The sequence below is a fragment of the Bombina bombina genome, chromosome 4 (assembly GCF_027579735.1).
Source record: "Bombina bombina isolate aBomBom1 chromosome 4, aBomBom1.pri, whole genome shotgun sequence".
NCBI lineage: Eukaryota > Metazoa > Chordata > Amphibia > Anura > Bombinatoridae > Bombina > Bombina bombina.
In genome coordinates, this window is record NC_069502.1 from 618,308,609 (window position 1) to 618,320,626 (window position 12,018).

General features: G+C 35.8%; 1 protein-coding gene across 1 annotated transcript in view; it reads right to left on the reverse strand.

The window, feature by feature from the left end:
* Positions 1 to 1,889: 1,889 nt before the first annotated feature.
* UST (uronyl 2-sulfotransferase) overlaps positions 1,890 to 12,018 on the reverse strand; it is a 735,125-nt gene continuing 724,996 nt past the window's right edge. Inside the window, exons 7-8 of the mRNA XM_053710638.1 lie at positions 5,493 to 5,650; positions 1,890 to 2,443 (exon numbers count right to left, since the gene is read on the reverse strand). Coding sequence (XP_053566613.1) covers positions 2,154 to 2,443; positions 5,493 to 5,650 — 448 coding nt within the window. The 3' untranslated portion in view covers positions 1,890 to 2,153. The remainder of the gene's footprint in view (positions 2,444 to 5,492; positions 5,651 to 12,018) is intronic.

Here is a 12,018-nt window from a genome sequence, read left to right on the forward strand (position 1 = left end):
AAAGACTAATGCCCGTGCGGATACAGGATAAACAGATAGGTTTTAATCAAAAACACAGAACATATACAACTTTAAATTCAAGCACCAAAGGTGTGCCTCACACCTAAAAAACCTGTACTGTTGCGGAAAAAAGTGCAAGCTTGCAAAAAGAAAGGGGTATTTAAACGCCAATATCAGTGATTCCTTTTATAAATTGCAGATTCCAACAAGATGCATAGAAAACTCTCTGTACTTGTATAGTTGCCAAAGGCAGCCAGAGATTCCAGTTTTGTGCAAGATTGTGTTGTATAGACAATGAGCTGCAGGTATATATTTATTTCAGCTTCATTATAGACAGCAGTATCAATGCTTCATCATGAACAGCAATGTTATAACAGAGTTACTGTATAATATCTGACCTGTCTCGAAACTGGGCGATCAGCACTTCCATAGTAGCTGCAGGTGTATGCTCCTCCAGAGCTGATTGCTACTGATACAGTGGGCAAAACAAGGTGAAAACGTGCTCTGGTGCCCATAGGATCCTGTGCTTCTTCAAGCCGAGTTCCATCCAAACAGGTTAACATCTGTTTATGCTGTACCCGCACGTGCATTAGTCTTTTCTGTAGAGTGTTCCAGTCGTGCTGAAACCCCTCTCATTTATCAGAATCTAGTTGTGATGCCTGATATTTATTTCTCTCTCTATCTGGATCTATATATATATAAACACACATATACACCCACACTGTTTTCTCCACAGAGTGTTTTATTTAGTAGCCAGGTGGGGATAATGTAATATTTTGCTATTTTATAACATGTTCTGTTATAAATATTATTTGAAAAGCTATCCAAAGCACAAATTAATTAATGTGAACGTTGAAAAAAATAAATAAATATTAGCTTACTACTTCCTTAAATTTTAGTCGGGTGCTCAGTAAAATTATCTGGGTGTTGTGCACGTTAAATAGGTCCTGGGGAGAACACTGTGTGCGCAATGTGTGTGTATGTGTGCATATATGTAAAACAGTGAAGTAAAGGGACACTCAAGTCAAAATTAAACTTTGATGATTCAGATAGAACAGGCAATTTTAAACAACTTTCCATTTACTTCCATTAAGAAAATGTGCTCAGTTTTTTAAATTTACACTTTTTGAGTCACCAGCTCCTACTGAGCATGGGCAAGAATTCACAGAATATACGTATATATATTTTTGATTGGCTGATGGCTGTCACATGATGCAGTGGGAGTGGAGTTAGACATAACTGAAATTTGTCAGAAAAATTACTACTCATTTGAAGTTCAGACTAAGTGCCATTGCAGTGTCTTTTGATTATGTAAAGTTACTGTATTGACTGGTCCTTTAAGCCTTACACTTAAAGGGGTAGTCCAGCCAAAATTGGAAACCATGTGGGTGCATTTCTGTATTGAACAGAAGCAATTATGTAATATACACGCATTAGCAAAAATGCTTCTAATAAAAGCTATAGCTGTTTCAAAAGTGTATTTAAGTATGCACCGTGCACCAGCATTTTAAACACAACACTTGTTCGAAGAGCCTAAGGTGCTTGTACCATCTGGCAATGACTCAATTTGTTAATTGTTCAATTTGTTCAGTTGATCAGCTGCATTATTTAAAATGTGGGTGCAGTGAGAATATCTAGCTATGCTTCACATGCACGTGCAGAGAAAAATGTTAACACTAAAACAGTGATAACTCTTAATAGAAGCATTTTTGCCAATACATGTATATTGTAAATATGCTTCTATTCAAAAATGTAATTCATCTATGTGCATTTATATTTTGACTGGAATGTTCCTTTAATAGTTATAGGTTTTGAGTTGTAAATGTACCCGCTGTCTCCAACCCCACAAGTCTCTTGTGCATTCCTGCTTTAAACAAACACAGACATCATTATGAAAAATTATTTTACTGGCAATATTTTGAATCAGGATGTTTCATATTATATTTCTATACTCTTTTACCATCTCACTGAAAATAAAAAAATAAACGTAAACAAGACCCGCAAAAACGGGTATTTCCCTAATACCCAACATGTGGGAAGTTGTGTTAATACCACTCAGCATTAACTATGTTCCTTAAGATTTTTTTTTAACAATAAAAAAGCTCTTAAGAAATGGGATCTGGACTCACAAACACAGCACCAGCTTGGGTGCATCACCTTTTATAAATGTCCTCTAACCATTTCTCATCATCCTGATCCCCCTCATCTTCCAATGGTTCTTCTGTCTCCATGGGAACAGAGACAGGGTTTGATAGATCTTGTCTAGGTGTTTCTTTGACATGAGACTTTAGTCCAAACTTGCGCTTTAATAAATGAAATTGTTCCTTAACATAGTAGTAAAAATCATATTCGTATTTCATGCGCTGGTAAAGAACCTGTAAGGCGCTGGGAGAAGGAAAGGACTTCTTTACTGTGACTGTCAGATTTCCAAGTTTTTTGTGCTCTGAAAAATAATTAAAATAATGAACAAAATTTTTACTAAGAAAGAGGGTACTTACAAGATCATCCAACAATGATATAGAGAAAAGGACTTGGGGGTGTAGATCTAACATTACAGACAGGGAGATTTGCTTGGGATGGCTTGGATTTTGTGACAAGATATACTTCAATTATCAATCATAAAAATGTCTTTATCACCAGTAATACAATTCTAACATTCCATCTATTATTTATAGGATGTCATGTAACCTAAGGGATCTTCTTGTTAAAACTCTCTTTATACAAAGGATGAAAAACACTTCTTAGCTACCAGAAAATAAATTGGTCTGTTATCTATATGGTGATTGTGCCAGTTGCAACACCTTTATTGTGAGATCTAAATTCCATCACCCATGCCTATCCAAAACTTGTACCATTTATAATTGTTTGACGTGTATTTTGTTCTATGTAGCATACCACATTATCCCATAGTATACATACATTTACTTAGTAAACAGTAACTGTGATGCACTATTGAGCACGAACAAATGGTGTCCAGGTTTTCCAGTATGTTAGGCGTACAGGGGAGATTTTATCATTTATTGCTTTGCTAAAGGCTGCATACATGAGCAGAAAGGAATATACCGCCTTAAGTGTGATATAGTATGTAGTCATGTTGCAGTCTATTATTATTGTATTTAAAAATCTATTTTATTACAATTACCCTCTGTGAAAGGGACAGTCTAGTAAATATTTGCTTTGTACTCTTGGTAATCTTAGTTGAAATCTAAACCTAGGTAGGCTCATATGCTAATTTGTAAGCCATTGAAGGCCGCCTCTTATCTGAATGCATTTGACAGTTTTCACAGCTAGAGGGCTCTAGTTGATTTGTGCCGTATAGATAACATTGTGTTCACGCCCATGGAGTTACTTATGAGAGGAAACTTATTGGCTAAAATGCATGTCTGTCAAAAGAACTGAGATAAGGGGGCAGTCTGCAGATGCTTAGATACAAGGTAATTACAGAGGTACAAAGTATATTAATATAACTGTGTTGGTGGTTGTGCAAAATTGTGCAAAACTGGAGATTGGGTAATAAAGGGATTATCTATCTTTTTAAACAATAAAAATTCAAGAGTAGACTGTCCCTTGAAGCAACAAAGTATTTTAATTTATTTTGCACTTTGGCTAAAATGTTTTTTTATCAGCTATAAAGGGACATAAACCCAAATAATTTATTTCATGATTCAGACACAGCATAACGTTTTAAACAACTTTTCAATTTACTTCTATTACCAAATTTGCTTTCCTGCCTTTGTTAAAGAGGCAGGAAAGCACTACTTGGAACTAGCTGAACACATTGGGTAAGTATATGTGCAGCCACCAATCAGCAGCTAGCTACCAGTAGTGCATTGCTGCTCCTGAGCCAACCTATGTATAATTTTCAACAAAGGATACCATAAGAAGAAAGCAAAGTACATAATGTAAGTAAGCTGGAAAGTTGTTTAAAATGGCATGCTTTATCTAAATTCTGAAAGTTTAATTTTTGACTTTACTGTCCCTTTAAGTATGTAGCAACACGTGGCCTTAAAGGGTCAGTAAACATAGAAAATAATGTTATATAATTCTGCACATAGTGCAGAATTATATAACATTATATTAGTGCTAAAGTTATATAACCTAATATTGCCTGCAAAGTTTTATTAAAAAATACTGTTTTCCAGAACCGATCTCTGTACTCTTCTGAGCAGGTCTGGTTTTTACACAGAGCACATCTGGCCAGCTGTCTACTCACAGCCCGGCCTGACTGCGCCATTACACTCAGTGCAGCTCGCTCCCGCTGTCAGACAGAGCAGGAGCGAGCTGCACTTCCTATATATATATGTATGTATCTATACGTTTATATAATAATATAGATATATAGGTATATATTTTACCAAAAAAAAACATTAGATATATGTAGAAATATATATTTATGAATAAATAGAACAAAGTCTTCTATGTGAAGAACATTGGAATGGGAAATATTCATATTTTTTTGTAGGGTTAGGGCACTTGAGAATATGCGATCAGATTTGCGCGCAAGTAGGGTGTTAGTTATTTCTTTCACTTTTTTGCTCCATCGACGTATATGGGGGAATACATTAACATGCATGCGATATTCTAACTTCGCTTTTTGTGAGCATCAGGTTAGAACATGAGCAAAAACGTTTTACTTTCAACTTGTAATACGTGTGGAACCTGACGCACGCAAAAAGCGACTTCTACTGAAGTGCGCACGAGAGGGGGAGTGATAAATAATGGTCTACTTGTTATCTAGCCCTAAATTGTTTAGAGCAAATCTGGAATGAACAAAAAGGCTGGATGTCAGTACAGGAGTAACACATAATGCTTCACAAATTAGTTAGAATATTCCAGCTCTTATGTAACATACTAATCTGTTGGCCACTTTCTTTTAATACACTGGTGTGTTCTAGTGCAGTGTTCCCTATAGAAAATGTTGCCGGCCAGTTGGCATTATAAAGTTGCTGGATGAGAGCAGTGTTATACTAAATAATATTATAACTTTTTCTGCTATCTAAAGCACAAATTAATTGCTTAATTTAACACAAATTTATTTAATGATAATTTTTGCAATAAACGGTGAACATTTTTAATAATAGACAATAATATCTTTATATTGGCTAAAATTTTAGTCCGGTGGTCAGTAACATCAGCCAGGTGGTGACCCCTACTAAAAAAAATTCCTATGATTTTAAGGCTCAGAATGGATTTCTCCTACCTGTAAAAAGATAAGCTAATCACAATGACTGAGCTAGATATAATCCAAGCTGGGAAATCTGGTCTGTAAAGCATAATTTAGGGTTGCAGTTGAGATACACTATTCTAGATCAGAACAACTTTATTCTGAAGCCAAAGTATTTTTTCTTACCATTTTCCTGGGAGGCACCATCTGCTAAATAAGACGGGAGCTGCTATCCTGATGTCCAACACTGCTTAAAAAGCTGTTTTAGTAAATGCCAAATAATTAGCTGCAATTACACTGGCAAAACACAAATTCACACTTTCTATACCTGGATTTTTATAGATGCTCATAACATCCTTGAAATAATGAGGTAAAAATCTTTCTAGTAGAAGCAACACATCTTCCAGTTCTTCTAGAATTCCCACAAGTAAGAAATTCTCATTCACGTTCTGCTTTGCTCGTTCCAAGGCCCATTCACCAGGGTCTCTTCAGGAAGCACAAAAACATAATAAAGGATAAAGTTATTATTAGTTTCTGAATTATGATACAAATGGGGCAGCATATGGGTCATATCAAATCTGTATAATAACATAAATCAAAAGCAAAATGAAACAACATTTTTCATATTTAATCAATGAAAATTTCCGTGGGAGCTACGTATGTAATACTTGTTTCCTTTATAATATTCTGGCAATAAACTACAGTGTATTGAATTGACTAATATACAGTGCATCATATTATCACCTTAAAGGGACACTGAACCCAAATGTTTTCTTTCATGATTCAGATAGAGCATGAAATTTTAAGCAACTTTCTAATTTACTTCTATTATCACATTTTCTTCATTCTCTTGGTATCTTAGAAATGCAGGAATGTAAGTTTAAATGCCAGGCCAATTTTGGGTGAACAACCTGGGTTGTTTTTGCTGATTGGTGGATAAATTCACCCATCAATAAAAAAAGTGCTGTCCAGAGTACTGAACTAAAAAAAGCTTAGATGCCTTCTTTTTCAAATAAAGATAGCAAGAGAACGAATAAAAACTGATAATAGGAGTAAATTAGAAAGTTGCTTAAAATTGCATGCTCTGGGGTCCATTTATCATTGTGCAGACTTTTGTCGACGCTGAGTCCTTTCACAAGTTTGCGTCTTCAATGATGCGAGTGTGTCATTTCCGGATATTGTTAGCGCCAAAACAATTTCTCTGTTTGTTTGTGCGTCATACTTAGCGCCAAATATTTTCATTATTTTAAGCCCCATTCCTATATGCCTCTTGCCTTTTGTCTCTATCAGAGGGCTATGCTGTTTGCATTTTTTTCCCATTCCTGAAACTGCCATATATGGAAATTGATCATTTTTCTTTATATGTTGTTTTTTCTCTTACATTTGTAAGATGTCTCAATCTGATCCTGTCTCAGAAATCACTGTTGGAACCCTGCTGACTGATAACAGTTCTACCAAAGCTAAGTACATTTGTTGTAATTTTGTGGATATTATATCTCCAGCTTTGGTTTGTAATAAGTTGTCATGCTAAACTTTTACATGCAGAGAATGTGTCCATCAGTAATAGTACATTGCCTGTTGCTGTTCCTTTAACATCTAATGTACAAGATATACCTGTGAATTTATAAGAATTTATTGCTAATTCTATTCAGAAGGCATTGTCTGCCATTCCGCCTTCTAATAAATGTAAAGGTCTTTTAAAATTTCTCATAAAGTTGATGAAATTTCAAATGACCAACAATATACTGAATTATCCTCCTCTGATGAGGATCTATCTGATTCAGAAGATCCTTCCTCAGATATTGACACTGACAAATCTACTTATTTATTTAAAATTGAGTACATTCGTTCTTTGTTAAAGAAGTGTTGATTATATTGGATATTGAGGAGACTAGTCCTCTTGATATTAAAACTAATAAACGTTTAAATTCTGTTTATAAACCTGTGGTCATTCCAGAGGTTTTTCCAGTTCCTGATGCTATTTCCAATATGATTTCTAAGGAATGGAATAGGCCTGGTACTTCTTTTATTCCTTCTTTAAAGGTTTAAAAAAAAAAAAGAATTGTATCCTTTGCCAGCAGTTACATTGGAGTTTTGGGAAAAGTTGATGGGGCTATCTCTACTCTTGCTTAGCGTACTAATATTCCTATGGAAGATACTACTTCTTTTTTAAGATTCTTTAGATAGGAAACTTGAATCTTATCTAAAGAAAGCCTATTTATATTCGGGTCATCTTCTCAGGCCTGCATTTTTTTTGGCTGATGTTGCAGCTGCATCAACTTTTTGGTTGGAAAATTAGCGCAACAAGAATTGGATTATGATTTGTCTAGCATTGTCTGCTTGCTTCAACATACTAATCAGTTTATTTGTGATGCCATTTTTTCATCAAAATTTATGTTAAATCTATGTCTTTAGCTATTTTAGCTAGAAGAGCTTTGTGGCTTAAATCCTGGAATACTGACACGACTTCTAAGTCCAGATTGCTATTTCTTTCTTTCCAAGGTAATAAGTTATTTTGTTCTCAGTTGAATTTGATTATCTCAACTGTCACTGGGGGAAGGGAGTTTTTTTGCCTTAGGATAAGACTTAAGGGTAAATCTAAAGCTTCTAACCATTTTCGTTCCTTTCGACTTAATAAGGAACAGAAACCTATTCCTTTCTCCAAGAAATCTGTTTCTAATTGGAAATTTTCTTCAAATTGGATTAAATCCAAGCCTTTTAAGGAACCAAAGTCAGCCCCTAAGTCCGCATGTAGGTGCGGCCCTCATTCCAGCTCAGCTGGTAGGGGGCAGATTAAGATTTCAGTGTCCATGACAAGAGACGTTTGAAATTGGTTTCAGCCTGTTGGAACCTTCAGTCTCAGTCATTCCCATTAGTAGCTATGTGCATGGAAGTTTTAGGTCTCATGACTGCAGCATCGGACGCGATCCCCTTTTGCTCATTTTCATATGAGACCTCTCCAGCTTTGTGTGCTGAACCAATGGTGCAGGGTTTATTCAAGGATATCACAATTTATATCCTTAAATCCCAATGTTCGACTATCTCTGACTTGGTGGTTAAATCACCATTGTATAGTTTTAGGGGCCTCTTTTGTTCATCCAACCTGGACTGTGATCTCAACAGATGCAAGTCTTTCAGGTTGGGGAGTTGTTTGGGGATCTCTGACAGTGCAAGGGGTTTGGAAATCTCAAGAGGCGAGATTACCAATCAATACTTTGGAACTCCGTGCGATTTTCAGGGCTCTTCAGATTTGGCCTCTGTTGAAGAGAGAACTGTTAATTTGTTTTCAGATGGACAATATCACAACTGTGGCATTTGTCAATCATCAGGATGGGACTCATAGCCCTTAAGCTATGAAAGAACTATCCCGTATACTTGCTTAGGCGGATTCCAGCTCCTGTCTAATTTCTGTGGTTCATATCCCAGGTATAGACAATTGGGAAGCGGATTATTTCAGCCATCAGACTTTACATCCGGGGGAGTAGTTCCTCCATCCAGATGTGTTTTCTCAGGTTGTTCAGATGTGGGGTCTTTCAGAAATAGATTTGATGGCTTCTCATCTAAACAAGAAACTTCCCAGGTACCTGTCCAGGTCCAGGGATCCTCAGGCGGAAGCAGTGGATGCGTTGACACTTCCTTGGTGTTATGAACCTGCTTATATTTTTCCCACCTTTAGTTTTTCTTCCAAGAGTGATCTTCAAAATCATCATGGAGCAATTGTTGTTGCTGCTTGTGGCTCCAGCATGGCCTCACAGGTTTTGGTATGCGGATCTTTTTCGGATATCCAGTTGCCAACCTTGGCCACTTCCATTAAGGCCGGACCTTCTGTTTCAAGGTCCGTTTTTTTCCATCAGGATTTCAAATCTTTAAATCTGAAGGTATGGAAATTGAACGCTTAGTCATAGAGGTTTCTCTGACTTTGTGATCAATACTATGTTGCAGGTTCATAAATCTAGAAAGATTTATTATCGAGTTTGGAAGACTTATATTTCATGGTGTTTCTCTTATAAATTTTCTTGGCAGTCTTTTAGAATTCCAAGAATTTTACAGTTTCTTCAGGATACTTTGGATAAGGGTTTGTCTGCAAGTTCCTTTAAGGGACAAATCTCTGCTCTTTCTGTTTTGTTTCACAGGAAGATTGCTAAGCTTCCTGATATTCACTGTTTTGTTCAGGCTTTGGTTCATATCAAGCCTGTCATTAATCATTCTCTCCTTCTTGGAGTTTTAATTTGTTTTTTAAGGCTTTACAGGCTCCTCCATTTGAGCCTATGCATTCTTTAGACATTTAAATACTTTCTTGGAAAGTGTTGTTTCTTTTCCCCATCTCTTCTGCTAGAAGAGTTTCTGAATTATTTGTTCTCTCTTTTGAATCTCCTTTCTGATTTTTCATCAGGATAAGGCAGTTTTGCGGACTTCATTTAAATTCTTATCTAAGGTTGTGAATTCTAACAACATTAATAGAGAAATTGTTGTCCTTTCCTTGTGTCCTAATCCTAAGATTTCTTTAGTGAGATCCTTACATTCTTTGGATGTGGTGAGAGCTCTGAAATATTATGTTGAAGCTACTAAAGATTTCAGGAAGACTTCTAGTCTATTTATTATCCTTTCTGGTTCCAGGAAAGGTCAGAAGGCTTCTGCCGTTTCTTTGGCATTGTGGCTAAAGCTTTTGACTCATCACGCTTATTTGGAGTTGGGTCAGGTCCCGCCTCAGAGAATTACAGTTCATTCTACTAGGTCAGTCTCCACTTCGTGGGCTTTTAAGAATGAAGCTTCAGTTGATCAGATTTGCAAAGCAGCAACTTGGTCTTCTTTGCATACATTTACTAAATTCTACCGTTTTTATGTATTTGCTTCTTCAAAAGCAGTTTTTGTTAGAAAAGTTCTTCAGGCAGCTGTTTCAGTTTGATTCTTCTGCTCATGATTTGAGTTTTTCCTTTCGTTTATGAGAATAAACTTATATTTGGGTTGTGGATTCATTTTTTTCAGCGAAATGGCTATTTTTATTTTGTCCCTCCCTCTCTAGTGACTCTTGCGTGGAGTTCCACTTCTTGGGTATTGCTATCCCATACGTCACTAGCTCATGAAAGAAAACATAATTTATGTAAGAACTTACGTGATAAATTAATTTCTTTCATTTTGGCAAGAGTCCATGAGGCCCACCCTTTTTATGGTGGTTATGATTTTTTTTGTATAAAGCACAATTATTTCCAAATTCCTTTGTTGATGCTTTTTACTCCTTTCTTTTTCACCCCACTACTTGGCTATTCGTTAAACTGAATTGTGGGTGTGGTGAGGGGTGTATTTATAGGCATTTTGAGGTTTGGGAAATTCAGACAGAGCATACAATTTCAGATTTATTTCTATTATTAAATTTTCGTGGTTCCAATGGTAATTATTGTGTAAGAGATATGCTAAGTAAATATCTGCAGCACTACATGGCAAGAAATAATGCTGCCATCTAGTGCTCTTGCAAATGGATACCATTCTTGCAAAACTGCTGCCATATAGTGCTCCGGACATGTGCGCACTCCTGAGCTTATGCCCCTGCTTTTCAACAAAAGATAATAAGAGAACAAAGGAAATTTCATAATAGAAGTTAATTAGAATTGTGTTTAAAATTGCATGTCTTATCTGAATCATGAAAGAAAACTTTTTGTGTTTCATATACCTTTAATGTATCCAAGAGTTAATTTTTCTGGATTATATTTTCATTGATACTCCATCTAAAACTCTTTCAAACAGAGATTTTATCATGGTTTTCTTTTACTAAACATGGCTGGATGTTCAATCTGGAAAAAGGAATCTTATTTCCAGTCAAAAATGTTTATCCTTTTAGAAGTGTATTGATTTGTTTTTTTCAAACCTCAATATGTTCTCATGCTTTGACTAGTTTAGCACATCATTTTGAATCAAAGCTTAGTGATACCAATGATATGATGGCAAGATAGAAGATCTGTTGTCTTCTCTGATCTCTTGATGTTTAACACCCCTTACTGAGTCTTTTGACTCACATGTGAGTTCCAAAATGAGCAAAGCAAGCATTAGTTTAATGGGCAATATGGTTAAATCTGGATCAAGTCAAACCTTTGAAAGACCCTCAATGGGATCACTTGGCCAGACTCTCTAGCACCTTAGAATCAGGAGTGATATGTGAGAACTTGAAAATTGTATTGGAGCTCATAGCAGTTTGCCTGGATCTTCAGAATACATCTATAAAAGACAACATTGCTACAGTATCGGATATCAGGGAACTGCTTAAAGTTGTTATATAATTTAGAATCCAAACAGTTGACATCACAACACTTTATACTTTAAAAAGATGCAATTGTCAGGCAGACTAACTAAGTTGCCTAATGGTCTTTCCAGGCGACTAGAGTCTCTACCAATCAATTTTTCACCTTCTGACTCAGTCATGGTAATGCCAATATAGGATATGATTGCATCAGATCACAGTTATAAACCTTTTCCTTTGAACCCTTGCAGGCAGTAGCCCTATGACATCTTATATTGAAGATACTTTTTCTCTTTACTATTATCTCGCTTGAGTACGTAGTAGAGCTACAAGTACTATGTTCCTGCTCTTAATATTTTATTCAGGAAAAAAGTGGTTCTTCCACAAGTCTCTGAATTTTACCAAATGTGTTTTTTTGTTTTATGCTAATTTGGATATTAGAGTTTCCTCATTTTGTCTTGATAAGAATGTGCTGAATAAGAAATTGCTTTTCATATTAGATGTGGTCTGCTATCAACAATTTAAATAAATTGAATCAGAGTGACAGAAATTCTTGTCATTTCTCATGGATATCATAAAGGTTATAAGCCAGCCAAAACTAGTTTCTTAATGCATTATTTGT